This window comes from Podarcis filfolensis (genome assembly GCF_964270895.1).
Source record: "Podarcis filfolensis genome assembly, chromosome: 15".
NCBI classification, from domain to species: Eukaryota; Metazoa; Chordata; class Lepidosauria; order Squamata; family Lacertidae; genus Podarcis; species Podarcis filfolensis.
The window spans coordinates 10,087,033-10,103,081 of record NC_139618.1 but is presented as its reverse complement, the minus strand read 5'-3'; the positions used below and the strand labels follow the sequence as shown (position 1 = coordinate 10,103,081).

At 47.2% G+C, this 16,049-nt stretch overlaps 1 protein-coding gene across 1 annotated transcript in view; it reads left to right on the top strand.

Annotated features, from left to right (window-relative positions):
* GALNT17 (polypeptide N-acetylgalactosaminyltransferase 17) overlaps positions 1 to 16,049 on the top strand; it is a 122,068-nt gene that overhangs the window by 38,026 nt on the left and 67,993 nt on the right. Inside the window, exon 2 of the mRNA XM_083587694.1 lies at positions 15,353 to 15,536. Coding sequence (XP_083443820.1) covers positions 15,353 to 15,536 — 184 coding nt within the window. The remainder of the gene's footprint in view (positions 1 to 15,352; positions 15,537 to 16,049) is intronic.

Genomic DNA, 16,049 nt, shown 5'->3' with positions numbered 1-16,049 from the left:
AGGGGAGGGCATGCAAGGACAGGCTCATAAACACTCTCAGATGAACCTACTGGGCCAAGGACTCCTTGGCCTGAGGATGCAGCACTGCCATCCCCTGACTGGGAGGACTCTCCTGCAGAAGACCCAGAAAGACCTGAAGCTCCTGCTCCATTACAGTTGGAGATTACCAGAGAGGGGTAAATACAGAAGCATCCTGCAGTGCTGACAATGAAGCTGCTATGCAGTCATAGCAGGGCTCTGTTTCAGCTTGTTCCTTGCCAGAGCAACTTCAGAGCTCCACATTCCTCCAGAGCACTGGTCTTCAGCTGGTGGGGCAGGACAGACCAGTGGATCATTGTCTGATCCAAGGCGGCTCACAACAGGAGCACTACCACCATGCACATATATGGCAAAGGTTCAAGAAATGGGTCCCCAAATGCATGTTTGGGTTAAAAGTGGGCCCTGCGTCTGAAAAAAAAAAAAGATGCAGACTACTACCCCAGACTACTAAACCCCCAGAGGTTTTCCCAGTAGTGATGTATGGAAGTGAGAGCTGGACCATCAAGAAGGCTAATCACTGAAGAATTGATGCTTTTGAATTATGGTGCTGGAGGAGACTCTTGAGAGTCCCATGGACTGCAAGAAGATCAAACCTATCCATTCTTAAGGAAATCAGCCCTGAGTGCTCACTGGAAGGACAGATCGTGAAGTTGAGGCTCCAATACTTTGGCCACCTCATGATAAGAGAAGACTCCCTGGAAAAGACCCTGATGTTGGGAACGATGGAGGGCACAAGGAGAAGGGGACGACAGAGGACGAGATGGTTGGACAGTGTTCTCGACACTACCAGCATGAGTTTGACCAAACTGCAGGAGGCCGTGGAAGACAGGAGTGCCTGGCGTGCTCCGGTCCGTGGGGTCACGAAGAGTCGGACACGACTAAACGACTAAACAACAACAACAACTACCCCAGAACCTAGCCTGAAACCTGCCTTACCTTCAGTCAGCCAGAACCTTCTCCCACCTTGCCTCATCTTACCTGCTGGGTGGGCCTTGCTGTGGCAGCATCTGATCTGCACTCCAATTAATTGTTTTAAGGGGAGGAGTGAATCAACAAAGTGGCTGCACTCATTGCCACAATATTCTGCATTCCTTGACTCATTTCCACATCAAGAAACTCTCCAGCAGCTCTCTTCCTGGCTACGGTTATGGACATCAGATTTCAGCTTGCAGCAAATCTCACTCTTCCAACTTTTCATTTTAAAAAACAAAACAAAAAAAACCCCACTGAATATTATTACTCCTATTTCATGGAAAATGCCAAAAGCATCCTTACTTCACAACTTAGCAATGTGTCTCTGTAATGACGCATGACGGCTTGGATCTTTTATGACGTTAATCTCCTTGAGTGGAGAGAGAAATTTGATCCCTCCGTCTCCACCAGCCATGAATTGTTGTATTTCCTTTCACTCAGGGAAGATAAATATTATGAAGCACTTAACTGCCCCATAGCCTTCGGTCCAGCTCTCTGATGTAGTTAAGGCAGGGTTTTTGTGCCTGGTGCTTTATATCCTCTTCCTTCCTCTACATCTTTCGGAGATGCTGAACGTGATTGTTTTTCAGAGCACAGTTTTGGACTGCTGCAGCACTCTAATTTCCTAAAATGAAATGGACCAGGCTCTCAGCCATAACAGAAATGGTGCCATATGACTGAGAAGCTTCTCTCCCACCTTTTAACATGTGCATGCAAGAGACAGAACAGATGCGGCAGATAATGGTGCTATGCTATGTTCACCCTCACTCTTCTTCCTTCACATGCCCAAACTGTTGGTCCATCTAGCTTGGTCTTGTTTGCACAATGACTGGAAGTGGCTCCCTACTCTTTTCAGGCAAGAGTCCTTCCCAGCCCTACCTTGAAATGCCAGAGATGGAACTGGGAAATTTGCCTGGAAAATAAATGCTCTACCACTGAGCGACAAACCCTGCCTTCTATAGTGAATTAAACCAGTGATCTATGTAGGACCCAACCAATGAATTCAAATTCGAAGGAAGGTGATTCCTATTAAACATTAGGAAGAACTTTCTGGTGGTAAGAGCTGTTGAACAGCGGAATGAAATTACCTGGGAAGGTGGTGGACTCTCCTTCACTGGAGGTTTTCATTTTTTTTAAAAAAAAAGATTTTTATTGAATTATCTGTTTTACAATTTCAAATAAACATTTACATACTTAAGATATCAGTGACTTCCCTTCTTCTCTTTCCATGCCTCATTTTGCATACCTTATATCCCTGAATATTTTAGAAAAACTACACCAATCAGCTTTCCATTATTACATCCATCAAAACTTATTTACACTGTTGAATTTATCTTAATGCTGCCAGCGTACACAATTATTTTCCATATATTCAATAAACGTTTTCCAATCTTCCTTAAATGTATGTTCTTCTTGTTCTCTCATTCTATATGTTAAGTCTGCAAGTTGTGCATATTCTGTCAACTTAAGCTGCCAATCTTCTTTGGTTGGGACCTCGCTCATTTTCCATTTTGGTGCTAACAAAACACGGGCCGCAGTTGTTGCATACATAAATAACCTTTTCTGACACCTGGGAATTTCTGTCTGGATTATTCCCAACAGGAAGGACTGTGGTTTTTTGGGGAAAGTAAAGTCATTGGAGGTTTTCAAGCAGAGGTTGGATGATCACATACTTCAGCATTGCCATCAGCAACTGGCAATGACTCTCCAGAATTTCAGACGAAGGAGTCTTTCCCATTCCTGCCTGAAGATGCCATAAGATCAGAAAAGCTCTAGGAACTTACTGTGTCACTTATATGATCTGTACAACATCAGGCACAACATGACTGCTAAATAATCTAATTAGTAGCAGCAGTTTTAGTGGACTTTCTGCAGTGTACAGAAAAAAGCTCTTTAATAAACATTCTCTTCACATGGAGGAATACTAGGTTGTGTTTTCTTTTCAGTGCTGCTGCAGAGTGCCACCATCACTCAGTCAAACAGAAGTACCATGTATTTTGGATGTAGGAAAAAGGAGAGACAAGTTAAGAGCTCTCTCAATGACAAAAATCACCGGTGTACAAAAGCTTCTAGATGGAAAGCTTGTATAATAAATCTGAGTCAAAACCTCGAGCACCCCCCAGGTCTTTTGTTAATCTGGAGATAGGATGACACAGGAGGGAACTTGGGGTTTCATAAGTGCTCAGATACACTAAACATCCCTATCTTGTATTTTTTATTATTTAATATAAGCAACAACAATCCTTCTGCTTCACTTGTGTTTTGAAAACCAGTGGCTGGGTGCATGGCTTGATCCTCCAAGCTTTCGTAAGATTTGCTCCATACTTGGCAACAGGTCTATGCTTTCTGGTTAAGAGCAGCATGCCCTAGAATCTCAGGGAACTCACCAAATCACTTGACACGTTCTACTTCAATCTGCCTCTAGTAAGTTCTCATGCCCTGGGCCATCCCTATGATATAATGTGCAGGACCAAGGGATGTGTGTGGTGCTGTGGTCTAAACCACTGAGCCTCTTGGGCTTGCTGATTGGAAGGGTGACGGTTCGAATCTGCATGACGAGGTGAGCTCCCGTTTGATCTCAAAATTCCAGGGAAGTGCATCATAGCTAAGTAGTCATGGCTCAGTAACAGAGGACTTGCTTTGCAGCTCAGTAGCTGTAGCTCAGTAGCAGATCACCTGGTTTGCATGAAGGTTCAATTCCTGGCACCTCCAGCTTGAGCTGGAGAGACTCTGGAATCCTGCAGAGCCATTGTCGTATAGTGTTGACAATACTGAGCTTGACGGACCAGTATAAGGCAGCTTCCTGCCTTCCTATGTGCTAGGAAATTCTCAAGACCAGTGCCAATATGTGGCATACTGGGGCAAGGGCCTGGTCGCAGCAGAGCCCATGACCAGCAACTGGGCTTACCATCATTATAGTCACCACTGCTTGCCTAAGCATGATGTTGTTGGTAGTGCTCAATGGAGCCTTGAACTCTGTGGCACCATAGACTTAATTACGGTGTCCAAGCCCACATACATTCAGCAGAATTAAGCAGTTAGCCTTCAGGAGTTTGTGATTGCCAAACAACCGTCCTCCAGCTCTCACTGCAGGACTGGAGCAGAGACCTGGCGGCAGCGCACATCAGAGCTTGAGGCCACCTGTACATGAATTCCCTGGTATTGCTGATTTAATTCTTCCCTGGTGTGGGTGTTATTTCAAGATGGAGAAATTTGAGGCCTTAAGTGTGTTACAATAATTGCACTGACTGTTAATACTGCTGGTTTATGTTTTTTAAAATTCTAACTGTATTATAAAGGTTTTTTATTGTAAACTGCCTTGAGGTGGTTTAATAAAAGATAACATATAAGTCAATACAAGTTCACTTCTTTCTTGAGGTGGGCTTTCATGAGCCCTTGAAGAACATGTCTGAACCTGAGCTTAGAGAACTTAGAATCATAGAATCATAGAGTTGGAAGAGACCACAAGGGCCATCAAGTCCAACCCCCTGCCAAGCAGGAAACACCATCAGAGCACTCCTGACATATGGTTGTCAAGCCTCTGCTTAAAGACCTCCAAAGAAGGAGACTCCACCACACTCCTTGGCAGCAACTTCACTTTAACTTCTTTTCTTTTCTTTTGATTAATGTTTTAATTTGGACAAAAAAAAAAGATATTTGATAAAAATCTTTGTATTTTTCTTTATAAACCCTAATAAAAACTCTTTTTTATCAGAGAACACTGGCATTCCTAGTTGAATGACTGAGGGACTGAGCCCTTGTGTCTGGGATGAAGTGAATTTCTCAATGGCCCAACAGAACAGGGACTCTTAGTATCTCCGATGACATCAGAACTTTGGGTCACCCAAGGAAGCTGAATGTTGGAAGATTCAAGAGAGACGGAAGAAAGTACTTTTTCACACAGCTGAACTATAGAATTTCCCCCCACAAGAGTCAGGGATAGCTACCAACTATCAGAGGCACTATGTCCCAGTGGTTGGGAACTGCGAGTGAATGGATTGCTGTTGTGCTCACATCCTGCTTGTGGACTTCCTATGTACATCTGGTTGGTTACTGTGAGAACTGAATGTTGGGCTGGATGGGTCACTGGTCTGATCCAGCAGGCTCTGTTTATTTTCTTATATGTTGCTCTTATGACGGAGCAACTGGTTTTATAGTAGGCTTAGATTCACAGGGGTCAGCAAACTTTTTCAGCAGGGGGCCAGTCCACTGTCCCTCAGACCTTGTGGGGGGGGGGCGGACTATATTTTGAAAGGGAAAAAATGAACAAATTCTTATGCCCCACAAATAACCCAGAGATGCATTTTAAATAAAAGCACACATTCTACTCATGTAAAAACACGCTGGTTCCCAGACCATCCACGGGTCGAATTTAGAAGGTGATTGCGCCAGATCCGGCCCCTGGGCCTTAGTTTGCCTACCCATGGCTTAGAATGTAGTAGCCCAGAGTAGCTGGGGCAACCCTGCCAGATGAATGGCATATAAATATATTATTATTATTTATTAGCCAATTTCAGCATTGTCAGTCCACATCGTTGCTAGTGACTCCTCTCTGTTCGAAACCGGAAGAGTCTTCCTTTTGTTTGTTTATTGGTAGGGGAGTGTGGCAGAGGAAGGAGCCTGAAACCCTTTATGTTTTTCTCATTTTCCTTGCAAATCCTTGAGAGGTGCCTTGAGAGTTCAAGCTTTTTCAAGCATCCCATTTGCAGAAGCTCCCTAGTTTTCAAGGTGGAGGGGTTGAAGTACCCATCAACTGCCATATACTCGAATGAATTGAGGTATTTTCCTTCAGGGAAGCCTTAGGATTGATTCCTCCTTTTCCAAGGCCAGGTATTTCAAAGACAACTTTTCAATCACTGTGGAGTCACATTGTCTTTTCCAATCTTGATGCCGGGCACTTAATGTATTCCTCCCACCAAGAGCACCTGTCTACGTTTTGCGGATCTGCCGTTGCATACACTTTAAAACAAAGTGACACTTTGACTGCCTTAGTGAATCTCTTCTGACAGGCTGATCTGGCAACGGGGAGCGTGGCGAGTGAGATGACGTGCAGGGCTGGGGCAGAATGGGAATGCACATATCCAAATGGTTGCATCTCACCTGAGAACACTTAAGTTTTTGTGACAATGGCTCTGGGTGCCTTTTGAGATGTGGGATGGGAAGGAAATGACCTGGAAAGGAGTGTGGTGCAGTGGAACTTTTCCTGATAGGAGTGGACTGGCTTTATGATGCATTGAACTTATTTCACGGATTCCAGGAGCTGGAATTGCTGTGTAAGGCAACCGATTGATCCATGACTAAAGGAACATGTTGCAAGATCTCTTAAGGAGCCTCTGGGAGGGGCTGCTGCTAGCTCAGCTGGCAGATGCATGTGGACCAATGTTTTGAAGATTGAGCCCTAGGCCATCATAGTGGCGGAGAGCAGGCACTGGGGGGGCGTGGCTGGTGCGCATCCTGGGGGTGTGGCATGCGTCCTGGGGGCATGGCACTCAGCGCAGGCGATGGGCAGCCGCGATAGCACCCCACTGGAATTGCACTGTGGGGGGGGGGGAGAGTGTGCTGCCCCCGCCCCCCTCTTCCTCCACCAGTGGGTCATCATATTACTGAGCCAAACAGGGATTGCAATAGATCTCTCCCACACCAAATCCCCAGAATGCCCATTTTTGAGTTGAAGGCCTAAACTGGAGGTTCGGGTAAGAAGAATATACTTTAAGATGATATGGATGGTTTGTTTTAAAGTATGGAAACTGATTGCATTCTAACCATATTTAATTGGTGAACATACCGTCCCTGACATTGCCTCCCCCCCCCCCTTCTCTCTCACACACAAGGGTTGCCTTGAAGGAAGAGAACACCACAATTGCAACATCACATTGGGGAGCGCATGAATCCAGATCTTGTGGCATTGCGCTCTTTTGTTTCTTGTTCACCTCCTGTCGAAATAACGGAATGACACAAAAGGCCTGCCTGGAGGGGTCGCAGGGTCCCTCAGCCGAAGCGATGGGAAAATAAATATCACCGCTAAGAATAAAAATCATCCATCAAAGTGCTCAGTAGTGCCTGACAATGAGGGAGGTGTGAATCTCTCCTAAAAATAAATGTAAAAATGTCAGGTGCTACTGCTCTCTATAATGCACAGTGAAGCATGTCATAAAATATTACTTTGTCTTTCCATCCCTTCTTAATGTGCTTGGCTTTTCTTTCTTTGACACTCGTTCTTGCCCCTTGGCTCTTTCCTTAAAGAGAGTGGAGCAAAAAGCACTTTGTGTTGCAGAAAGTCCAAGGCTTGTGTATTGTGCATGCTGTGTCCTATTTATTTGTTTGAAAGCTTAAATTGGCCATTATATCTGCATTCATTTTAGCTCAGTGGAACGGACTACCTTGGGAAGGTGGTGAACTCTCCTTTGGAGGTTTTTTAAGCAGAGCTTGGATGGCCATCTGCCAGAGATGGTATAGCTGTGATTCCTGCATTGCTGGGAATTAGGACAAGATAACCCCCAAAGTCCCTTCCAACTCTGCAATCCTATGATTCATTCACTGAAAAGATAGGTATTTACTTGGCAATTCCTCCCTTTCCCTGAATTAGTCCTTTTCAGCAAGGCAGTGGGAAGTAGCTAAATCATGATATGTACTGATAATAGATGGGGGTGGAGTGGAGGAATCTGATAAAGGTAAGAACATAAGAGGTCCAGCGCCGAGGGCCTTCTGGTGGTTCCTTCACTGCGAGAAGCCAAGTTACAGGGAACCAGGCAGAGGGCCTTCTCGGTAGTGGCACCCGCCCTGTGGAACGCCCTCCCCCCAGATGTCAAAGAGAACAACTGCTACCAGCCTTTTAGAAGACATCTGAAGGCAGCCCTGATTAGGGAAACTTTTAATGTTTGATGCATTATTGTATTTTAATATTTTGTTGGAAGCTGCCCAGATGGGCGGGGTATAAATTATTATTATTATTATTATTATTATTATTATTATTATTATTAAGAGCCTAGCATGATCAGGCTAGGGAGCCATCTAGCTCAACATCCTGTTCTCAGAGTGACTAAGCAGGTGTCTATGCTAAGCTCAAAAGCAGGACCTGAACAGCATACTGCCTCACACAGGGGAGGCAGAAACCCAGGGTGTAATTCAACATTACCCCTAAACATTGAAGTTAATAGAAAGGAGTGACTTAGGGTCTTCTCTAATTGGGCAATGGGTGATGTATCAAGGCATCATCCAAAATGGGTCCACGTTGTGGTAACATTTTCATGATATTGGACATGGCAATGTATCGTGAATCACAATGTGTGTGTGTGCTATGTAAAAAATTGTGATGTTGGATAAATGATGAAGCTGGCCATCGCTTCTCTCCTGATTTCTACTGCCCTTCTTGCTCTGGTCTATAAAACAACAGGTGCAACAATATGTTAAACTGGGTAAGTAAAAGTGTGTCTCTTAATTAGTAGCATTTGCCAGGACATTACCCAGTTCACCTCTCCATAGTTCCATCCTTATTTCAGACCTCGTGCTATATCAGTATATCACTGATGCTGAAAACTGGACATCGCTCAGCCCTAGGACTTAATTCAAAACGACCTATAGCCAGGTCTTCCATGAATTTGTCTAATCCTCTTTAAAGCCTTCCAATTGATGCTTCTCTCCCTCTTGTGAGAGCAAATTCCATAATTATAATATGTCCTGCAAGAAGTACTCCTGTTCTGACTTTTCAAGCATTCAGCTTCATTGATTGTCTCCAAGTTCTAGTATTGCGAACAGTCCCTGTTCCGTTGTGCCATTGCAAAATTAATTTCAGCCCAGACACATGGGCTCAGTCATTCGACAGGGTTCAGGCACTTATAGCTCCGTGGTACATATATAAATCTTCATATTCGGTCAGTAGCTTACATAGGTCAAATAATTTTTCCACAGCAGACAGCAAGGCCACTTCCACCTTAAGAGGAGCTGGTGTTGTGGGCTCTCATGACCCCTCCATGTGCGCAGAGGCCAGACCTGTGCGGCTGGGGTTTCCCGGCTGCGTCACTCGCCGGGCCGGCCAATCTGGTGGGTCAGGGTGTGTGGCCTGCCCATTAAAGGCAGGGCGCAGCTGGGAGATTACTCTCTTTTGGCTTCCAGTGCTCCAGAAGGGCAGGGCCCCGACTGACTCCAGCTACAAAAGCTGAGGCTGCTGGAGTTGAGGTACTGTTTAGGGAGTTTCATTGCTGTTGTTAATACTATTTTTTTATGTTTACTATTAGATCTTATGATTTATGGGGAAATCCCTCAATTTGGTTGTGTGCTTTTTAATGCCTTTTATTTATTGCTCATGGCTGCTTTTGTTATGTTTGTAATTAAAAAGATAAGTTGTAAGCCACTGTGATGGGATGTTGAGCTGCTTGTGCGTAAAGTTACTGATCCCTCAGTGTTTGGCTAAGTCCACAAACCACTGTCTGTAACGGAGCCCCATAAACATGGCTCCGTCAGTCGCTGGCAGAATCCGACAGTGGGCGTTTACAGAATTTCTTCCAGCATAAAAGCTCCTTAACGGAAACACGTCTTCTGGACTCTCTACGTGACAATTTCCGGCGAGGAGTGGGCGTCCCTATAGGAGGTCCCGAAACCTCCTCGCTGTTCTCGCTGGAATTGTCTCTGAGTCCTCCTTCCGACTCACTATCCCTTGGAACTGCCTCTCTCCCCCTGCTGGTTCCCTCATCAGCTGACAAGTCTCTGCCAGCCTCTGTGAGTCTCTTCCTCTCCAGTTCTCCCGATGGCAGTTCCCTGACATCCACCTCCCCTCCAGGGCCCCCTTCACCCCCTCCTTTCCCCTCCTCTGCGGGAGGCGAGGGAGCAAAACCCCTGAAAGAACTTCCCTCATCTTCCGAAGTCTCGAACATTTTCCTCCACCGGTTGCTGTTTCGGGTTTCTAAGTACTCATCCTCATCGGAATCTACTCCTTCTTCCAACTCAGACCCCGTGAATCCTTCCAATTCCTCCTCCTCGTCGGTGGTGCCAAAGTACTCCCTCCGGAACCTCGCTACTGACTGAGGTTTCCTGGGGAACCTTTGATGGAACGCTTCAATCAAGACCTCGTCATTGACTTCCTCTGCCGTCACCCAGGTGTTTTCTGACTCCGGTTCCCCTTCCCACGCCACCAAATACTCCACCTGATGACCCTTCCACCTGGAGTCGAGGATTTCCGCCACATGGTTGCTGCTTTCCCTCTCTTCTAAGACTGGTCCCCGTGGGAAAACCCCTTCATTTCCCCCCCTATACGGTGACAGCAATGACCTGTGGAATACTGGGTGCAGTTTCATGTGGTTCGGTAACCGGAGTCTGAAAGCCACTGGGTTAACCTGTTGAATGACCTCAAATGGTCCCAATCTTTTGGGTCTCAATTTCTTACAACCCCCCTTGAACGGCAATCCTTAGGTTGACAGCCACACCTGATCCCCCACCCTTATGGTTTCACCTTCCCTTCTGTTCTTGTCTGCCTGCTTCTTATATTGTTCCTTGGCCCTTTCTAAGTTGAGTTGGAGTTGACGATGGATCGCTTCCATTTCTTCTACAAACTGTTCGGCGGCTGGGACGCTCCATCTCTCCCCTCCTCCCCCTGGAAATGCCCTGGGGTGGCACCCATAATTAGCCAAAAAGGGGCTCATCCCGGTGGACACATTCTCCGCATTATTGTAGGCAAATTCCGCCAGCGCCAACTTTTCCACCCAATCGTTCTCTGTCATTGACATAACACCTCAGGTATTGTTGGAGGATACCGTTTGCTCTTTCCGCCTGCCCGTTGGTTTCTGGGTGCCGGGCAGTCGAAAAATTGACCTCCACGTGCAGTAAGCTCATGAGCTTCCTCCAGAACCTGGACGTGAATTGTTTGCCCCGGTCTGAGATCAACCTCAAGGGGGCGCCATGCAGTCTAAAAATATGTTCTACAAACAATTTAGCTGTCTCTTCCGCCGTGACTGCATGTGAGCACGCTACAAAGTGGCCCATCTTAGTTAACAGGTCTACTACGACCAGTATGGCGGTTTTCCCCTTGGATTTCGGCAGATCAGTCATAAAATCTATCGATACCGCCTCCCATGGCCTTTCTGGTGTGGGCAACGGTTCTAATAACCCCGCCGGCGCCCGCCTTTCTCCCTTGGCTCGCTGGCATTGGTCACACCCTCTTACATACTCCCTTACATCTTCCCTCACCCTGGGCCACCAAAATTCCCTGGTAACCAACCACATGGTTTTGTGTTGCCCAAAATGCCCTGCTGTGGGGCTGTCGTGCATCTGTTTGAGTACTCTCCCTCTCAATTCCCCTTCGGGTATATATAGTGCCCCTTTGTAATACAATGCCCCGTTTCTTTCTTCAAAACCTCCGGAGTTTTCTCCCTCCCTCCTTAGACCTCGGAGCTTATTCTGGGCGTATTCATCATTCTGCGTCTCCTCTACCAGTTCCCTTTGCCCCACCAACGCCGCCCCACACACCCAGCGGTCCTCTGGGATGATATGTCTCTCTTCGGGTGCTCCCTCCCCCTCCAAATACTCTGGTTTGCGTGAGAGAGCGTCCGCCCTGACGTTTTCTGGGCCTGGCACATAGCAAATTTCAAAATAAAATTTGGAGAACTCCTGTGCCCATCTCACTTGCCGTTGGTTGAGCACTCGTGCCGTTCTCCAGTACTCTAAATTCTTGTGGTCTGTGCATACTTGCACCTTGTGTTGTGCCCCAATTAGTAAGTGTCTCCATTTCCGGAACGCTTCGTGAATGGCGAGTAGTTCTCGGTCATATACCGTGTAGTTCCTCTCGGATTTGTTTAACTTCCGCGAGAAGAAGGCACACGGTCTCCACTCCGACTTATCCTTCCCCGGCTGAAGAAGCACCGCCCCCACCGCCCGGTCTGATGCGTCAGTCTCCACTCTCATGGGTTTTTGTAAATCCACATGCAGGAGCTGTTCTTCCGAAGCGAAGGCCTTTTTCAATTCTTCGAATGCTTGCTCCGCTTCCGCCGTCCAAACAAACTTCTTCTTGCTGCTGAGACAGTCCGTGATGGGAGCCGTTAAGTGGGCAAAGTTCTTGATGAACTTCCGATAAAAGTTCCCAAACCCTAAGAATCTTTGCACATCCTTTTTCGTTTTCGGTGTCTTCCATTCCAGTACCGCTTGGACCTTGCCTGGATCCATGGCTAATCCCTTGTCTGACAAGCGGTACCCCAGGAATTCCACCTCCTTGGTGTGAAACTGACACTTCTCTAATTTCACCCACAGTTGGTTTGCTTGCAGTCGGCTCAACACTTCTCTGACGTCCTTTACATGCTGCTCCTCATTCTCTGAATAGACTAATACGTCATCTAGTAAGGCCACACAATTCTTGTAGAGCAGAGGTCCCAGGACGTGGTTCATGAACGATTGAAAACATGCTGAGCCTGCTTGTAATCCAAAAGGCATAACGACATATTCGAAAGCCCCTAGAGGGGTGAACATTGTTGTCTTCCATTCATCCCCCTCCCTTATCCGTATCAGGTTGTATGCCCCCCTCAGGTCCAGTTTAGTAAAAATCTTTCCCTTCCTCACCCTGGTCAAAATGTCATCAATCCTGGGCATAGGGAAAGCCACTGGTTCCGACACGGCATTTAGGGTCCGGTAGTCCACGACCAATCTCGGCTTATCCGTGTTTTTTTTGTCCACAAAAAACACTGGGCTGCCCCCCACCGCTCTGGACTCTCTGATGAAACCTCTCTTCAGGTTTTTGTCAATAAACTCCCTCAACTCCTGCATTTCCCTGTCTGACATGGCATACAGCTTGCCCACAGGGAGCTGGGCTCCAGGGACTAGATTGATCTGGCAGTCAAAGGGTCTATGCGGTGGTAGTTTGTCTGCTTCCCTTTCGCTGAAGACCTGGCTCAGGTCAGCGTATTGTTTGGGAACCTTTCTTTTGTCCGTTACTTCTGTTCCTGCTAGAAAGGCTCTTGCCCCTTCTGGAGCCTTGCCCTCTTTGCAATGTTCTAGGCAATGTGCTGACCCAAAGGAGACCACTCTCTGATGCCAACCCACTAGCGGATCATGCAACGCTAGCCAGCTCATCCCCAAAATAATGGGAGCCCCTCCCAAGGTGGCCACATTGAACGCTATTCTTTCGGTGTGCCTGGCTACCCTCATTACCATTGGGACGGTCTGTAAGCTGACTTCTCCTCCCAACAGCTCTCTCCCATCGATCGTGGTCACCTGCAAGGGGTTGCTTAAAGGGATAGTCTGTATCTGGTGTTCTGCTGCAAATTCCTTGCTCATAAAATTACAGGAGCTGCCTGAGTCCAATAGCGCCCTTATCTTTAAGGGATGTCCGTTTGGCAGCTCTAGCAACACCTCTATCACTAGGGCTGGTCTCGGAGGTTCAGGCGTGGGCACTTTTACTGCTCCTTCGCCTGACTGCTGTGCCCTGATGGTGGCAGTCAGGCGCTGGCTTTTACTTGGTCCTGCCCTTCCTCCTCCTTCCCCCCAACAGCTCCTGCCATCCCTTGCCATTCCTTTCTTTGTGGACAGACCCTGGCAAAATGACCTGGCTGCTGGCAGAGATAACATTTCTTGGGGCTCTTCCCCTCCTTCTTCCGCCCTTCACTGGGATTTGAAACTGCCTGCGCGCGCGCTGTTCCAACTTCCATCGGCTCTGCGGGCGGGAAAGTTGGCTCCGGAATCTCTGGAATGCGGAAATCCCTCCAACGCTCCCCTTTCCCTTCCCGCTTCTCCAAGGCTCTAGCCTCCTGGCGTGCTCCAATGGTCAGCGCTGATTTGATCAGCTGGTCCATAGACTCCGCCCTGGGCGCCCGGGAAAGTTCATCTTTCACAGCCGAAGAAAGTCCCTCTTCAAAAAGCATTTGAATGGGTTCCGCTGACAGATCCCACCCCAATTTGTGCATCAGCATAGTAAACTCAGTCCAGTACTCACGGACAGATCGGCTCCCCTGTTTACAAGCCATCAACTGTCTGCGCACCACTCCCTGTTCAATCTCGCTGGAAAACATCAGGTCCATGGCGCGAAAAAACTTCCGTGCGTCTTTCAAGACTTCATCATGCCTTGCCATCAGGGGTCTAACCCAGTCTCTAGCCCCTCCTTCGAGATGGCTAACCACAAACCCCACTCGCGATTCCTCGTCGGGAAAGTCATCAAACTGCAGATTAAGAGCATACTGCATCTCTGTCCTAAAGGCTTGATAGTTCCTGGGATCCCCCCCAAACTTCTGCACCAATCCTGGCATCTTTCTTCCTTGTGGGGGGGGGCCTTTGCCCTTTCTGCATCCTGAGCCCTCCTCTCATCGAGCCTCGCCGTTTGCAGCGCTAGCTGGACCTCCAACACCCGGTACCTTTCTTCCAGGCTCGGACTGGCTCCAGCTCCTCCTGCAGCTCCGGTTCCGGCTGGGTCGCTCATGATGCTTTCTCTGCACAAACTGCTTTCAGGGACTGTCGGATTGCTGTGATGGGATGTTGAGCTGCTTGTGCGTAAAGTTACTGATCCCTCAGTGTTTGGCTAAGTCCACAAACCACTGTCTGTAACGGAGCCCCATAAACATGGCTCCGTCAGTCGCTGGCAGAATCCGACAGTGGGCGTTTACGGAATTTCTTCCAGCATAAAAGCTCCTTAACGGAAACACGTCTTCTGGACTCTCTACGTGACAATTTCCGGCGAGGAGTGGGCGTCCCTATAGGAGGTCCCGAAACCTCCTCGCTGTTCTCGCTGGAATTGTCTCTGAGTCCTCCTTCCGACTCACTATCCCTTGGAACTGCCTCTCTCCCCCTGCTGGTTCCCTCATCAGCTGACAAGTCTCTGCCAGCCTCTGTGAGTCTCTTCCTCTCCAGTTCTCCCGATGGCAGTTCCCTGACAGCCACTTTGAGCAGAACTTTACCTATGGAAAGGCAGCATACAAATGACGATGGTGGTGGTGGTGAATCATGTAGGTGTTGGTGGAAGAACTGCAGTGGAACAGAAACAATGTTGTGTGTGATGTATACAAGGTGGAAAGGAAAATGAAACCTTACATCCCTAGAGAGGGTGTGCCATTTTTTCCTCCTTACTTCTTTCAGTTCCTTGTGTTTTTCAAGGCTCAGATTAATTCTATTGGATATTGCTTTTACCCTAATCACTTGGAAAAGTGAAGTAAATGTGTGTGTGAATCAGGGACAGCTGATCTGGGGAAAGGTGAGGGACAGAAATTACCAGGGGAAGGAGTGGGAATCCCAACACACACTCACTCAAAAAAGATGAAATGTGTTCACAGGCCCAGAAAGTTTAGCAACGCCTGGGTTACATCTTTGATTCTGGGATAAAGAAGCAACGGTTGACTCCCATTTTTGAAAACTGATCCTGTTTTGTTCTCTTCAGGTCTGTCCAAATCACTGGGGCTCATTGAAGGCTATGGTGGCCGTGGGAAAGGTGGGCTTCCAGCCACACTTTCCCCTGAGGAGGAAGAGAAAGCCAAGGGACCGCATGAGAAATACGGCTACAATTCCTACCTCAGTGAGAAAATATCACTGGACCGTACCATACCAGATTATCGACCAACCAAGTAAGTCCCTCATTTTATACTAGGGACCAATGGATCTGTCCATTTTGCTTCTCTCGGTTTTGTATTTTTCTGATCCGATCCATTTCTCCACATTTTTGCTGCAGTGTCTGTGTGTGTGTGTGTGTGTTTTGAAGGGGAAAGAAATCCTCATGAAACAATTATTAGCATTTTGGTATGAATTTCTCCTATTCAACATGCAATACATGCTTTGAAGCTGCAACGTCAAACCTCAGAATGAATGGTCACGCAACAGACAACATTCTTTCATAATTCTATGAAATGTTAGTCTATTGCCTAATCTTCCTACAAATAAATCGGCTTTGACTCCACCTACCGGTGGGATTCCTTTCTTCTGCCCTTCCAGTCCCAATACCCCCCAGGGAAGATTTTTAATGTTTAATGCTTTATTTTATTTTTATATATGTTGGAAGCTACCCAGAGTGGCTGGGGCAACCCAGTCAGATGGGCGGGGTATAAATAATAAAATTATAATAATCATTATTATGGAATGCC